At 38.9% G+C, this 17,299-nt stretch overlaps 2 protein-coding genes across 2 annotated transcripts; both read right to left on the reverse strand.

The window, feature by feature from the left end:
* Window positions 1–1,538: 1,538 nt before the first annotated feature.
* On the reverse strand, window positions 1,539–2,498 carry LOC121379562 (adenosine receptor A3-like). Its single transcript, XM_041508208.1, has one exon. The coding sequence runs from the start codon at window positions 2,496–2,498 to the stop codon at window positions 1,539–1,541; it is 960 nt and encodes a 319-aa protein (XP_041364142.1).
* Window positions 2,499–8,800: 6,302 nt separating this feature from the next.
* LOC121379564 (histamine H2 receptor-like) lies at window positions 8,801–9,739 on the reverse strand. Its single transcript, XM_041508209.1, has one exon. The coding sequence runs from the start codon at window positions 9,737–9,739 to the stop codon at window positions 8,801–8,803; it is 939 nt and encodes a 312-aa protein (XP_041364143.1).
* Window positions 9,740–17,299: the final 7,560 nt, after the last annotated feature.

Genomic DNA, 17,299 nt, shown 5'->3' on the forward strand with positions numbered 1-17,299 from the left:
GTAGGAAAGAAAGAAATGTTTTATTTAACGACGCACTAAACACATTTTATTTACGGTTATATGGCGTCAGACCTATGGTTAAAGACCACACAGATTTTGAGAGGAAACCCGCTGTCGCCACTACATGGGCTACTCTTTCCGATTAGCAGCAAGGGATCTTTTATTTGCGCTTCCTACAGGCAGGATAGCACAAACCATGGCATTTGTTGAACCAGTTATGGATCACTGGTTGGTGCAAGTGATTTACACCTACCCACTGAGTCTTGTGGAGCACTCACTCAGGGTTTGGAGTCGGTATCTGGATTAAAAATCCCATGCCTCGACTGGGATCCGAACCCAGTACCTACCAGCCTGTAGACCGATGGCCTAACCACGACGCCACCGAGGCCGGTCCATTGGGTAGGTGTAAGGCCACTACACCCTCTTCTCTCTCACTAACCACTAACAACTAACCGACTGTCCTGGACAGACAGCCCAGATAGCTGAGGTGTGTGCCCAGGACAGAGTGCTTGAAGCTAAATTGGATATAAGCATGAAAATGAATCGTACGGGTGGTAGGTACTGGGTTCGCATCCCTGTACCGACTCTGATCCAGAGAGAGTTTAACGACTCGGTGGATGGGTGTAAGGCCAATAACTACTGACTACTAACCCACTTTCCGGGAAACACAGCCCAGATAACTGAGGTGTTTGCCCAGGACAGCAAGATGGAAACTCAATTGCATATAAACACAAAAATAAGTATGAATGAATAGCATTATACAATATTGACATACAATGTTGTAAGACTACAAGAAATACAGAAGTCATATTGTAAGATGTATATCTTACCAGTAAAATGTCCACAAAGTAGTCAAAACATAAGACGATAAAAAAAAAAGAAGACATTTAGCAGCATTTAAAAAACGAAAACAGTTTACGGTAAAATTACTGTTAATAAGTTGTGTTTATCCAAGTTTAGAGACGGGACGTAGCTCAGTGGTAAAGCGATCGGTCTAGGATCAATCCCCGTCGGTGGGTTCATTTCTCGTTCCAGGCAGTGCTTCACAACTGGTGTAACAAAAGCTGTGACATGTACTGCCCTGTCTGTGATATGCCGCATATAAAAGAGTACATTATACAAGTCATTGCGTAACGGCAGTGAAAACATGTAACCCAATCTAAATTGTTTTTTTTTTTTGTCGACCAAACTTATCGATCCCTGCACAGCTACTGCATTTACGTCTATGTGGGGCGGGACGTAGTCCATTGGTAAAGCGCTCGATCTAGGATCGATCCCCGCCGGGGTCCCATTGGGCTATTTCTTATTCCAGCCAATTCACCACGACTGGTATATTACTAACCATGGTGTGCTCTATCTTATCTGTGGGATGGTGCATACAAAAGATCCCTTGCTACTAATTGAAAAGAGATGTAGCGGGTTTCTTCTCTAGGACTATGTCAGAATTCCCAAATGTTTGACATACAATAGCCGATAATTAATCAATCTAGTGGCGTCGTTAAAGAAATAACATTTATAACTGTTTATCTCTATGTAATTTACATGGCACCAATTACTGTTGTTCGACAGTTCAAACAAGTAGCTTTTAGAGCCGTTCGAAAGTGCGAGTTTTTCACGACGTAAATAACGAAGTTCATCCCAGAGTTCATCATGAGTAGCGGAACAGTGAAGCTGTTGACGGTTTCTGAAACCCCCACTGTGTATGCTATGGTCACAAATATGAACGCCGGGGCACTGCAGAGAAAGAAAACACCAAAAACAACGCCGAACATTACGACCAACTCCCAGTCCCTTTTGAATTTGGCCATTCGTGCACCATCGGCTTGTGCGTCGCTTATGACCGTCACTCGTAAAATGGCTTCTCTTTCCCTCTTGGCAATACGAAAAATATGACCATAGCAAGCTGCGATAATTATTGAACACACAATGAAGAATCCGCCTTGAACGTAAACTTGGTATTCCATGGTGAGTACTTTGAAAAATAGGCAAGGGGTGTCTTGTTGCCAGTTATTGACATACAGAGGCATTGACCCAATGATCGTTGCAACAATCCAGGCAATTCCAATGAGTATTCCTGCTTTTTGTATTGTAGCCAATCGTTTGTATGTCAAAGGAAACGTAATACACGTCCATCTATCAAAGGCAATAAGAATCATATTCGACAATGAAGCGCCAATCATGGTAAAGAATAGTACATGTCTGAAAAGACAGAGATATTTGTTCTGGTCCAACACTAGTTTTATCTCCGGTATGTGGAACACTATTTGATAAGCGAGCGACAGACCCGTCAGAAAATCCGCAACGGCCAGCGATATAATGTACATGTTAGGAACAGTCCACAAGTTCCGGTTCAGGAAAACTGTAATCAACGTCAACGTGTTGACAGTGCAGACGAACACCATAAGTATGACCTCGAAAGCCATCTGGGTCATATCGCTAACCGTTATGCGGTTGTACTCTGTTAGATTCGTGACGACATCGTCATTGCCTAATACCATTGTGGAAAAAACACTTTGGTCATTAAAGATAAAACGTTTATAATCAGTTATTAGGCTAGAGCATACGTAGGCCTCTGTACACCTCGAAAACGTTGTGCTTACAGAAATACTTATTTGTTTTCCATCTGTTTTTATAGTCGAGAACAAAACTGACATAAACACGTATTATGTTGGTTACAGCTGCTGTCGAGCAAAGCTTTAACCTTCGACGAGAACGTGATTGGTCATCATATGGGGTAGATAAACAGATAAATAATTAATCATGGGTACCGTTAGGAAGTGTGCCTTGATGCGTATCTAATCAAATCCATTAAATAGCAGGCAGGCAATGATATCATCACTGAATCTTGTAGTGGGCTGAATTAATTTGTGGTAAACATATACTAATGGCTTCTCTTTTTTCTTTCAACACAAATATATGACTTCATAGTGCTATGTAATGAACGCCGTTCATATATAATATATTCTTTCGTGATGTTAATGACCTCATGGTGCTATGTAATGCACGCCGTATATATATATATATATATATATATATATATATATATATATATATATATATATATATATATATATATATATATATATTGTGATGTTTACCACATACTCTGACAGATATATAATTGCTTAGATCTATAACCAATGAAACACATCACAGATGTAGCTGGAGAAAACAAAAAAGCTAGATGCAAGCAGAGCTGTAATTGATTCTGCTATTTTTATTCACAGTCTCATGTTCTATAATCTGAACATCAAAACAGAAAAGCATTAAAGTTCTAACAAACCAACGGCCGTGATTCGCTGTTAATAAATTACATTTTAGGCCAGCGAAGTTAAAATTTGCTTTGTTAACGACACCACTAGAGTACTAGCCCAGACTGTACATGTGAAATATGACGTCATTTCTTCCTTTTCTTCTAGTTGTGGTCCTCGTTATTCATGAAAACAAATAACAATAATGATATGGATAATAAAGAAATTATTACACTCGTGTGTGTGTCGTACAGATTATACGAAAATTGTGTCAGGATTTATATATTACCCCGGCAATACAAAAATCCCGACACTCGTTTCGTAAAATCAGTACGATACACAAGCTCGTGTAATAATCTTTTTACATTAAAGCTCTTTTGTAATACAGGGATGAAGACCAAATGTTGGCACAGCTATGGTATGCACTTTCACCTGAAGTAATTGGTAATGCTGTATACAGAGATTAAAGGCAGAACTACGGGTGCTTCACCGTGGCTGTTCCACCATTTGCTTTCATATTTGTATTAACAAATGATGAACATTTGTAAAGAAACCTTTTTATGTGCACTGAGATAATTTTCAAAACAATGAATGAATGAATGAATGAATGTTTAACGACACGCAAGCACGAAAAATACATCGGCCATTGGGGTGTCAAATTATGGTAAATGCAAACAGTAAGTGATGAACATGCTCAAAATATTTCAAAACAAATGCTATGCCAGTTGGTTAAAATGTAAGAATAGGTTTCGATATGAAGTTTAGCATTATTAATTATAGAGTTACATGACAAATTCATCGGTTCCCTTTTGATGAAAACTGTCCATAATGATTGGGCGATACAATATTATAACACTCAAACCCAACCCAAACCACGCCTCCCCCTAAAAAACCCACAACAACAACAACAACCCACCAAACACCCCCCCTCCCAAAAAAAACCCCACACACACACCAAAAACAAACATACCAAACCCCCCCAAAAAAACCCAAAACAAACAACAACAACAACAAAAAAACACTAAAGAAACCAAACAACAAAACCCCTCTTTGTACCGAATATATGCAACCTGGTCAAATAATAATAATAATTTTAAAAATCCAGCCATACTTAATATGTCTACCAGTTATTGTTTAAATTTTAAAAGTCTCTTTTCATTGGAATGTATTAAAACCATAATAATTCAGAACACACATAAACAACTTGCAAAAATGTGCACAAAAGTTAAGGAGTGTTGCATCGTGTGGACATTTGTCCCAGCTTGTCCCAGAATGTTTGTGGACAAATATGTGATTGTCTTGAGACGGCATGGAAGCGGCTTTGTCACGTTGCGAAAAATCAAAGCTTGAGAAGGAAGAAAGGAAATGTTTTATTTAACGACGCACTCAACACATTTTATTTACGGTTATATGGCGTCAGACAAATGGTTAAGGACCACACGGATATTGAGAGAGGAAACCCGCTTTCGCCACTTCATGGGCTACTCTTTTCGATTAACAGCAAGGAATGTTTTATATGCACCATCCCATAGACAGGATAGTACATACCTCGGCCGGGACGAGAAATAGCTCAATGGGCCCACCGACGGGGATCGATCCCAGACCAACCGCGCATCAAGCGAACGCTTTACCACTGGGCTACGTCCCGCCCTCGCTCAAATAGGTCTTCCACAAAAATGGAAGGTGGGACGTGGCCAAGTGGTAAAGCGCTCGCTTGATGCGCGGTCGGTTTAGGATCGATCCCCGTTTGTTGGTATATGCTATCCTGTGTGTTGGAATGAATGAATGAATGTTTAACGACACCCCAGCACGAAAAATACATCGGCTATTGGGTGTTACACTATGGTAAAAGCCTGTGTGTGGGCTGATGCATATACAAGATCACTTGCCACTAATGGAAAAATATAGCGGGTTTCCTCTCTAAGACTATATGTCCAAATTACCAAATGTTTGATATCCAATAGCCGGTGATTAATAAATCAATGTGCTCTAGAGGTATTGTTAAACAAAACAAACTTTTTCCTCCGACAAAAAATTGAATCCCAATTAACGTTAGTTAAGGTAGCGTGCTGACAGACGCTCGGTTGGACACGACAATACCCATGAGAATAACCGATTATGACAAAACAATATTACGATTTTATCGGTTTGCTATGTAATCGACTACTCGTATTCTTATCGTTCAAAGTACTTGTATCGTGCGGCGTCGCCTTAATGGGGGGAAAATGAAAAACAAGAAATAATGTATATAAAAAAATAACTTATTAAAATAAGATACTATCTGTACACATTGCACGTCTCATTTCCATTGCTGCGTAATCTGATAATTTTTAGAAAAAAAAAGAAAAGAAAAAAGAAAAGAAAGAAAAAAAAAAACCCATTAGGTAATTAACAAAAAATACATTGCAAATATAAGATGAAGTAAGGAATATTTTTTTTTTTTTTTAATTTAACGACGCGCACATTTTGTATTATTTATTTATTTTAACTTATTTTCGTGCTTGTATCCAATTAAAGTTCAAGCACGCTGTCCTGGGCACACATTTCAGCTTTGTATAGAAATGAAAATGAGATGAGAGAGGAAAACCGCTGAAAAGATATTAGGAATCCCTTTTCTAGTACACTAATCTAGTACATATTGGACGCCCAACATTTGGTAATTTTGAAACATAGCCTTAGAGAGAAAATACGCTACATGTTTCCATTAGTAGCAAGGGATTCCACAGACAGAATAGCACACACCGCGACCTTTGATATACCAGCGTTGTGCACAGACTAGAACAAACATTAAGAAAGACACAGGCGTGACTGAGCAATGAGTGATTTCTGGCGCTTATGGAAAGTACATTGTACTCTAGTGATGACGATGGACAAAACAAACACAATATGTTTAGGACATAAGTTAATGGTTAGTAGAAAAACCATCCTTGGATGAAACCGGTATTAGGATGTGAACACAGTACCTGCCATGGAGGTCAGATTCCTCCCTTCATATGATTGGAACATCCATGTCCATGATAAAAAAAAGATCCCTTGCTACTAATGAAAAATGTAGCGGGTTTCCTTTCTAAGACTATAATATGTCAAATGACCAAATGTTTGACACCCTATAGCCGATGAATAATAAATGAATGTGCTCTAGTGGTGTCGTTAAACGTTTAACAAACTTTATACCTGCTGGTACAGCGCTCACCTGGAATATGATTGCTGCTAGTGATTGACCCATTTTAAAGTAAAGTTTCTTTTATTTAACGACGCCACTAGAGCACATTTATTTTTTATCTTATCATCGGCTATTGGACGTCAAACATATGGTCATTTTGACACTGTTTTGAAGAGGAAACCCGCTGTCGCCACATAGGCTACTCTTTTTTCGACAGGCAGCAAGGGATCTTTTATTTGCGCTTCCCACAGGCAGGATAGCACAAACCATGGCCTTTGTTGAACCAGTTATGGATCACTGGTCGGTGCAAGTGGTTTACATCTACCCATTGAGCCTTGCGGAGCACTCACTCAGGGTTTGGAGTCGGTATCTGGATTAAAAATCCCATGCCTCGACTGGGATCCGAACCCAGTACCTACCAGCCTGTAGACCGATGGCCTGCCACGACGCCACCGAGGCCGGTTCTGACCCATTTTAATAACCAAAGCTAGATGACTGGTCACGATCATTGACTTTTTCTTCAACATCGAACCATTGTCCTTTAGTCCTTTAGTCTGTCTCAACACTAATAAAACTTGATGATCGTACCGTACATTTACGACTATTTAGAAGTACTTGGACCTCTGCAATAGTTAAAGTTTGTTTTTGTTTAACGGCACCATTAGAGTACATTGGATGTCAAACATTTGGTAATTTCGACATATAGTATTAGAGAAGAAACCCGCTACACTTTTCCATTAGTGGCAAAGGATATTTTATATGTACCATTCCACAGACAAGATAGCACATACCACGGCCTTTGATATACATGTCATGGTGCACAGGCTGGGACGAGAAATAGCTCAATGAGGCCACCGACAGGGATCGATCCCAGAGCGACCGCGCATTGAGCGAGCGCTTTACCACTGGGCTACGTATCTCTCTTCCCCCCCCCCCCCCCCCCCCCCCCAGTCTCAATAGTAAGAAAACCTGATGATCGTACCGTACAATTACGACAGTCACTATCTATTTAGACGTACTTGGCCCTCTGCAACAGTATGTGATTATGTATCTAATCAACAAAACCCTTATTCATGATCAAAACCGTATCTCTCACAATGCAGTCGAATGGTCATTTGACAAAATAGTGGTAGATTCCATGAATCTCTCTATCTAGTGCCTCGTCTATAGGACAGCCACTCCCGAGGAGATCAGCCCCATGTTCAGGCAGCAAACGTTACGCTAACGATCGCGAACTATTTGATTGGTTCCCAACGTGGCCATTTGGTTTACCGTGAAGCGCATAAACCAGTCTAGCGGACGTTTTTCGGATCGGTCTGGTTAAACGCAGCCCAGTTGTCTCTGTCTAAATCCAGTTTAATGATAGTGATACACTGAACAATAAAAGAAACGCAAATGTTAAGTTAATTTGTTTTTATTTCTTGAAAATCATTCAGTCTAAATCCCACTATTTTGTTTGTGTGTGTGTGTGTGTGTGTGTGTGTGTGTGTTAACATTATCAATGTCTTGTAAGTATGTTAGGCTCATTTTGACAGTCTTTTTACCGAACTAATTCTAGTTAATGGGACTTATTTACGAGTGTATAAGAACTATTAACTTTTCAGTCGCTCAAAAACCCAAACTTTTTGTAATAATTCATCGAAGACTTCTGAATGGTCACACATCCTAATACATTAATATGACTATTATATTACTGAGAAACGTTTTTGTAAAATGAAGGTGCAAGGTGTCTCTTTATTAGAACAATAAACTCACTCTGTAGGTATCTGTTCAAATCTTGTTTTAGTTTTAAAAAGCTCTTCATTTTATCTCCTTCGTGTTAATTAAATAAGTCAGAGAAACCACCGAATTGTTTATTTCTGTATCCGAATAATGTAATAGATCAACTGTGTATATTAAAGGCATATTGTCACAGACCACTGACCTATTTAATAGTCTAACAAAGTATTACCTGAACAAAAATAATTTGATTTGTCCCTAAATGTACTTTATTCAACCATCTTCATAACCACCATACTCCATTTATTAATGATATTTTGTAAAAATAATTGAATTATGGCAATGGTCCATAATTCAAAAACTAAAATTGCCGAAATGGTTGACATGGATTTCACTCCATCATGGTTCAGTTACGGTGATACAATAGCTAGATTTGGTTTCCAACAATGAATATAATTTTTATTTATTATCCATTTTTAGAGAAATAAGGTCCTTAAATCCGTGACAGTATGCCTTTAATAGTTTGCCTGGTTTGCCTTTGTTTTGTATGTATTTGAATTTGTATTGCTGTACATGTAACTGCATATATTATTGTTTGTAAAATATTTGTAAATGTACTGCGTAGTTCTACCAAGAAGTTATATACTGCTTACATGCTGCCAACCAGTTACATTCGACGTCTCAAACACGTGGCTTTTAAAGCGGTTCGAAACTGTGAGTTTTTCACGACGTAAATAATAAAGTTCATCCCAGAATTCATCATAAGTAGCGGAACAGTGAAGCTGTTGACGGTTTCTGAAACCCCCACTGTGTATGCTATGGTCACAAATATGAACGCCGGGGCGGTGCAGAGGAAGAAAACACCAAAAACAACGCCAAACATTACAACCAACTCCCAGTCTCTTTTGAACTTGGCCATTCGTGCACCATCGGTTTGTGCGGCGCTAATGACCGTCACCCGCAGAATGGCTTCTCTTTCTCTCTTGGCAATACGAAATATATGACCATAGCAAGCTGCAATAATTATTGAACACACAGTAAGGTATCCTCCAAGAATGTAAATTTGATATTCCATTGTCAGTACTTTGAAAAATCGGCAACGGATGTTTTGTTCCCATTTGTTGATGTACAGCGGCATTGACCCGATGATTGTTGCAATAATCCAGGCAAATGCGATGAGTATTCTTGCCTTTGGTATGGTGGCCAAACGTTCGTATTCAAAAGGAAACGTAATACATGCCCATCTGTCAAGAGCAATAAGAACCATATTCGACACGGACGTCGCGTGCGTGGTAAAGAACACAACATGTTTAAATAAACAAAGATACTTAAACTGGTCAAACACCGACTTTATCTCCGGTACGTGGAACACAACTTGGTAAGCGAGCGACAATCCAGTGAGAAAATCCGCAACGGCCAGCGATATAACGTACATGTTAGGAACATTCCACAGGTTCTGATTTAGGCTAACTGTAACCAGTGTTAGGGTGTTGACAGTACAGATGAACGCCATGAGTATCAATTCAAAAGTCATATGGATCATGTCGCTCACTGAGAATGTGTCATGTTCTGTCACATTTGCCGTTATATTGCTGTGACCTAACATCATGGCGTATAGCTGTTTAAGATAACCTATGTTTAGGCGAGAACATCTGCCCATCAACACAAGAACCAGAGTGACAGGTAAAGGCGTGCAATCTAGGCATCAGCTATTGACATATACCAAAGCATTCAGTGTGAACAGCTTAAGCAGGAGATGGTCACCATATGGCGTAGATAAACAGATAAATCACGGTTAGCGTTATGTAGCGCGCCTTGGTGCGTAATATGCCCATTAACGATTTTCGAGACCATTATTTCATTAGTGCACTGTAATAGTTTGTGGTTCATACACAATATTAACTGTTTTCCATCAGAAATATAATGACATCATGTGATGGTCGACTCTGGTATTACTTTTATTTCCTGGTGTTTACTCATGTGTAAACAAAATATATTTTTATTACTGGTATGATAATTATCGCCAGATCAAAATGGTTATATCACGATTAATGTACCTTGAGATAATGATCATGAAATATCACACATATACATGGAATGGAATATTATTTATAAATATGGAAACATGTGGAACGGGATTCTGATCATTCAGCTCAGTCGCTACAGCGCTTGCCTGTGTTGGAGGATCGAACCCTGTTGGTGGAGCCATTCTCTGGTTGGATTCCCCTCTCTCGCCTCACACATTGACACGACTGGCATATCAAAAACCGTGGTATGTGTTTTCTGCTTGTGAGACAGTGCATGTAGAAAATCTCTTTCTGCAAGTGGAAAATATTGATGGGTTTCCTCAAAGACTATGTCAGAATTATTAAATGTTACCGGCCTCGGTGGTGTCGTGGATAAACTATCGGACATAAGGCTGGTAAGTACAGGGTTCGTAGCCCGGTACCGGCTCCCACCCAGAGCAAGTTTTAACAACTCAATCTGTAGGGTAAGACCACTACACCCTCTTCTCTCTCACTAACCACTAACAACTAACCCTCTGTCATGGATAGACAGCAGCCCAGATAGCTGATGTGTGTGCCAAGAACAGCGTGCTTGAACCTTAATTGGATATTAGCACGAACATAAGTTGAAATGAAAAATAAATGTTTGACATCCAATAATAGATTAATGTGCTCTAGTTGTGTCGTTAAACAAAACAAACTTTAGAAGCATGTTTAAAGAGTAAACAGGTTTAGAATGATGATGAATGTGTTGTTGGTAAATATAATTCGATCAAGTTAGAAAGTCTTAAAAACATTTAGTTACTAAGGTCTGTTTCGCATATGAACACATTACAGATGCTAGAAAAAACAAAGAAGCTGAAAACAAAGCTGGGTTTTTGTTTTGTATTTATTTCAATCTCTATTAAAGCCATATCCTACAACGCAATAATGAATATGGAGCCTGTAGTAAAACAAAATTTTCCAACGTCAAAAGATATCTTCGGCAGTTGGCCTGAATTGTAACATTTTGGGCTGCAACAGTCCTTGATGCTCAAACATTCAGCCCAGCATTCATCCCAGCACAAAATGACAAAATAATGTACAGGATAATGGTAGAGAGTCATTCGATGTGTTTTAAATGGAGATATGGCTATACACAACAAACAGCAATGCATAACATGTATTGCCATATCATATATAGATATAGGTGGTTACTAAGAATAGTGGTAAAGAACCTAGATAGAGTGCCATTGCTGGTTGATCCACCTCAGTTAACTCAATGAAAGATCCATTTTAATCCACGATTGCTCAATCAAGGATAACTTATTTGTCCGCTACTAATAGGGTCTTGTGCAACACTAACCAAATTGCACTGTTATCTTTATCGAAGATCGGTATGACTGGTATTTGGAACTCGCATGGCCCCAACTACTGATGTTCGAAATCTTAAACACGTGGCTTTTAGTGCTGTTCGAAACTGTGTTAGTCACCACGTAAATAACAAAGTTCATCCCAGAGTTCGTGTAACTGTGAATGTGTTGATGGATTAATATTATTAATAGAACTACGAAAGTCGGGGCACTGCAGAGAAAGAAAACACCGAAGACAACACCACACATTTCGAATTTGGCTTGTGTGTCGCTTATGGCCGTCACTCGCAGAATGACTTCTCTTTCTCTCGTGGAAAAGCGAAATATATGACCACAGCAAGGTGCCATAATAAATAAACACGCAATAAAGAATCCGTCTTGAACGTAAATGTTGTATTCCTTGGTGAGTACTTTGAAAGATCGGCAATGGGTATCTTGTTGTCAGTTATTGACATACAAAGGCATTGACCCATTGATCGTTGCAAGAATCCAGGCAATTCCATTGAGTATTCCTGCTTTGTGTATCGTTGCTAAGCGTTCGAATTTCAAAGGACACGTAATGCACGCCCATCTCTCAACAGCAATGTGAACCATGTCCAAAACTGAAACCTCAATCATGGTAAAGAATAGCACGTGTTTAAAACGACAAAGATTCGTATTCTGGTCAAAGACTGACTTTACTTCCGGTATTTGAAACGCCACATGATTCGGGATTGAAAATCCGGTCATCAAATCAGCAACGGCCAGCGATATGGCGTGCGTGTTGGGTACTGTCCACAAGTTCTGATTCAGAAAGACCGTAACCCAGTGTTAACATATTGACAGTACAGACGAACGCCACTTCGAAAACCATCAGGGTCATATGGACGGCATCAAATTCATGGTCATACCAATGTCTTGACAGTTATTTAATGTGAAATTTCTTGATCTATCGTTAGGTGAAGACTATATTTGTCCATCAAAAAATACTTCTTCAGAAATATATTTTACCATGTGGTTACGTAATAAGAACAAAACTGACAAACAAAATATATGTAGGTATCAAGTGTTGAAACATGCTTAAACGTCGAATTTGATTGGTCATCGTATGGGGTATATAAACAGAAAATAAGTTTGTTCTGTTTAACGATACCACTAAAGCACATTGATTTATTAATCTTCGGCTATTGGATGTCACAGATATGGCCATTTTGACAGTCATAGAGAGAAAACCCGCTACAGGTTTCCATTAGTAGCAAGGGATCTTTTATATGCACGATCCCACAGACAGGATAGCACATGTCACTGTCTTTGATATACCAGTCGGAGTGCACTGGTTGGAACATAAACAGATAAATTAATAATCACAATAACCGTTAGGCGGTAGGTACGCCTTCGGTCGTATCAAATACATTAACTTGTCGCAATACAGTTACCTCAACAACTGATCTAGCAGTCGCCAGAACAGGCGTTCTTTTAAATTATGGTAATACAGACGGGCGGACCCACAGCATGACATGCGATCAGTGGATTTGATATGTTCATTTCGTGATATTTACGAGCATGATAACAGTTATGTAATTACTTGAGACTATTCCCCAAACGCACATTAGAAATGTAAGCAAAAACACAACAAAACAACAACAAACAAAGAACACGGTTAAAACAAACCTCGGATTTTAGTCCTTTGTTATTATTATTATTATTATTATTATTATTATTATTATTATTACTATTATTATTATCTCTCTCTTTTTTGTTGTTGCTACAAATACGTTTTCTATAAAGTAATGACAAATAAGCGACCATAATTCAAACTGTGAATTCTGAATGTAAAATAACATGTATGTTACAAGAATCCATCATGTGCGGCCATGCGAGATAACAAAAAAGTTTGAACAGTATCAAATATATGAATAACATTGGTTCCCCTCGCTATTTCTTGTTGAATTGAGAGATAAAAATAATACCTTAAAGGGACATTCCTGAGTTTTCTGCAATTTTTAAGATGATATCGACTAACAAAAACATTTTAACGATTGTAATTACATATCAAATATATTTTTCTGCATAATATATTAGTGACTGTATATTAAACGTGTTTGTGATCGTTTTAATATTTGTACTAGGTTAAATTCAATTTTATTTCCTAAAATAATTATTTGAAGATAAAATCCAGTTTGGGCTTCTTACAAATATTTAGACGACACATTAAATATACAGACATTGCTATTCTAAACAAGAAAATATATTTACTATGAAAGTTTAATCGTAGACATATTTTATTTGTCGGAAACATACAATGTAGCAAACTCAGGAATGTCCCTTTAAGGTTTTTTTTTTTGTGTGCTTGTGTGTGTTTCGTGGGGATTTTGTGTGTTTTTGTGTGCATTTTTGTTTTTTACTTTGTTTTTGTTTTCTTGTTTTTTGTAGGGTTTTTTGTGTGTGTGTGTTTGTTTTATTGGGAGGGTGTGTGTGTGTGTGTGTGTGTGTGTGTGCGTGTGTGTGCGCGTCTGGGTTTGTTTTTGTGTGTGGGTTTGGGGGAGTTGTGTTTTTTTGGTTTTATTATTTTTATTATTATTAAATTTTTGTTTGTTTTTTTATGACAAAAATACGTTTTGTCCTATTGGAGCCGAATTAAAAGTTTATAAACATGACATAAGAGTTATTCCCCCCTTGTTATCCCACATGGATTCCGTACATGAGCTTCCATCTGATGGGTGAGAGAATAACACGATACTGTTCAGGATAATGGTCTTTTATGATTTCGCGGCTATGGTAAATAAAAATACAAATACACATGTATACTATGCATATACGCTTAGTATAGGTAACAATGCTGTGGTATTTGTTGTTGTTTTTTGTTTGTTTGTTGGGGGTTTTTGTGGGCATACATTCTCGTGGTTTTTTGGGGTTTGTTTTGTTTTTTGGGTTGTTGGGGGGGGGGGGGGGGGTGTGTGTTTTGGGGGGTGTTTTTTTTTTAGGGGGGGGGTGTGAATGAACATTTAGTATTTTGGTATTTCGTTGCTAGTGTTGATCACAGATGACTCATAATCATTATTTCAGTAAACTGTTACATATTGCACAGTACTCAATTCCTTATACTAGACTTAGACTGACATCTGCCACGACAAAGTTGGCCAAGTTTCTGCTCTCAACACTTCTACGACTATTCAGTTGTTAGTCTGAGCGCTCTTACAACTCGATCCTCGTCGTATAACCGATTAGTTGTTAATCTGAGCGCAGCCGTTGTAAGTCGGGAGTTGGGCAAAATACAACGCAACCGTCGAGTTGGTCAACTTCGTCGTGACAGTGGACAGTCTGAGAATAGCATTACACGTTGGTTCGTACCGAGTCTTGTCATTTTCTTCACTCCAAAATTATATTTAAATCATTAAATTTAAGAATATGTCACATGGTCGATATCTAATGCTAGGCACAGACATCCAACTGCCAGAACAAAGTTTGCCAACTGGGTCACGAATATGTTCAATACAATCGTGTCACAAAAGTCATTCGGGGTTCTCATCTGTGTAATGTCCACCAGAATTAGCCTTTCAGCTCTCTATGTAATGAATGTTAACATTCCAACATTAGTTTTATTATTCAGTGCCTAAACACACAGACAAAGACAATCTTATTTTTGTTTTATTATTTACTAAACTCTCTCTCTCTCTCTCTCTCTCTCTCTCTCTCTCTCTCTCTCTCTCTCTCTCTCTCTCTCTCTCTCTCTCTCTCTCTCTCTCTCATACACAGTTGTTCAGCAGTTCACACATGTAGATTTCGGTACCGAACATTGACCCAGCAATCATTCCGATAATCCAGGCGATTCCAATAAGTATTCCAGGTTATGATATTGTTTCTAAGCGTCCATATCCAAACAGAATCGCAATACACGCCCTTCTGAGAACCACATTCATGATAGAAACCCCATCGACGTCGTGGTTAGGCCATCGGTCTACAGGCTGGTAGGTACTGGCTTTTTAATCTAGATACCGACTCCAAACCCTGAGTGAGTGTTCCGCAAGGCTCGATGGGTAGGTGTAAACCACTTGCACCGACCAGTGATCCATAACTGGTCCAACAAAGGCCATGGTTTGTGCTGTCCTGCCTGTAGGAAGCGCAAATAAAAGATCCCTTGCTGCCTGTCGTAAAAGAGTAGCCTATGTGGCGACAGCGGGTTTCCTCTTAAAAACAGCGTCAGAATGACCATATGTTTGACGTCCAATAGCCGATGATAAAATAAAAATGTGCTCTAGTGGCGTCGTTAAATAAAACAAACTTTATTTATTTTGAAAGAAACCCCAAGCATGATAAGGAATATGAACTTTCTGAAAAGACAAAGATACTTATTCTGTTCAAACACTGTCTTCTCTTTATCTACAGTATATGGAATACCATTTGGTAAGCGAGTGACAGACCCGATAGTACATGTTGGGCACAATCCAGAAGTTCTAGTTAAGACTCACTGTATATAAACGTTACGGCATTAACAGTATAGATGAACGCCATAAGTATCAATTCAAAACAAATTTATGCCATGTCGCTCGTGCTAATGTCATTATATTCTGTCAAATTCATCACCATGTTGATGTGTCTTGATAAGATGAAAGCCGGCGTGCAGCAGAGGAAGAAGACTCCAAAGACAACACTAAACATGACGACCAGCTCCCAGTCTCTCTTGAATTTGGCCATTCTCCTTTCGTGGGTTAGTGTGTGTGTTATCATGGTTATGTGGAGAATGGCTTTCGTTTCTCGATTGGCGGTATGAAATATATGAGCATAGCAAGCTGCGATGATTATTGAGCACACAAGAAAGACCCCTCCTTGAGTGTATGTTTGGTATTCCATGGTGAGTACTTTGAAAAACCGACAACGCACGCTGGCTTTCCAGTGATTCACGTATAGTGGCATTGATCCGAGAAATATTGCACAAATCCAGGTAATTGCAATAAGTATTCCTGCCTTTGGTATCGTCGCCAAACGTTCATATGAGAAAGGAAATATTATACACGTCCATCTGTCTACAGCAATAAGAACCATATTCAAAATTGAAGCCCCAAGCATCACAAAGAAAGGCACATGAGAGAACAGACAAAGATACTTGTTCTGACAAAACTCCGATTTTATCCCTGGTATGTGGAACACCAATTGGTAAGCGAGGGATAGACCCGATAACAAATCTGCAATGGCCAGCGATGTAATATACATGATAGGCAGTCCACAAACTCCGGTTTAGACCAACCACACTCAGCGTCAAACTATTGACAGTACAGATGAATGCCATAAGTATTGCTTCGAAAGCCACCGTTGTCATGTCGTCGACGCTGATGTTGTACTCTGTCAAATTCGTGATCATATTCCTAGAACGTTAGGCTACCATTCCGCAGAGTTGCACGAGTCGAAGGCAGATATTGGTGCAGCTGTGAGGTCTCTTCAAAGACACAGATGGGTGGCGTTTTTGTTTGGTGTTGTCATCTATTTCTTCAGTCACAAACATCATTCAAAACTGAGAAAAAAATCGGCTGGTGTTTAGGCATTTTGTTACGCAGTGTGTTGTCGAATTGGATTGGCCTTCGTGTGTGATCAGGACCGTTTTAATAGTTTGTGCCTTTATACGTATCAATCCCTTTAACTTGACGGCAAGTAATTATTTTAGCAAATGATCTCTCAATGAACTGCGTTAGTGTGTGGTCAACAAGCAATAAAACCACTTTATATCACTCTACGCATTATTGACTACAACGATGAGGACTAATGAAATACAATTTTTTCAATTTGTCCATCTATTAGTCGGATCCACAGTCCAGTGAATAAGCTGCTGGGCAA

This window comes from Gigantopelta aegis, chromosome 8, assembly GCF_016097555.1.
Source record: "Gigantopelta aegis isolate Gae_Host chromosome 8, Gae_host_genome, whole genome shotgun sequence".
NCBI lineage: Eukaryota > Metazoa > Mollusca > Gastropoda > Neomphalida > Peltospiridae > Gigantopelta > Gigantopelta aegis.

Coding starts and splice junctions, on each gene's coding strand:
- LOC121379564 (XM_041508209.1), bottom strand. CDS start 9,739: ATGTTAGGTCACAGCAATATAACGGCAAATGTGACAGAACATGACACA.
- LOC121379562 (XM_041508208.1), bottom strand. CDS start 2,498: ATGGTATTAGGCAATGACGATGTCGTCACGAATCTAACAGAGTACAAC.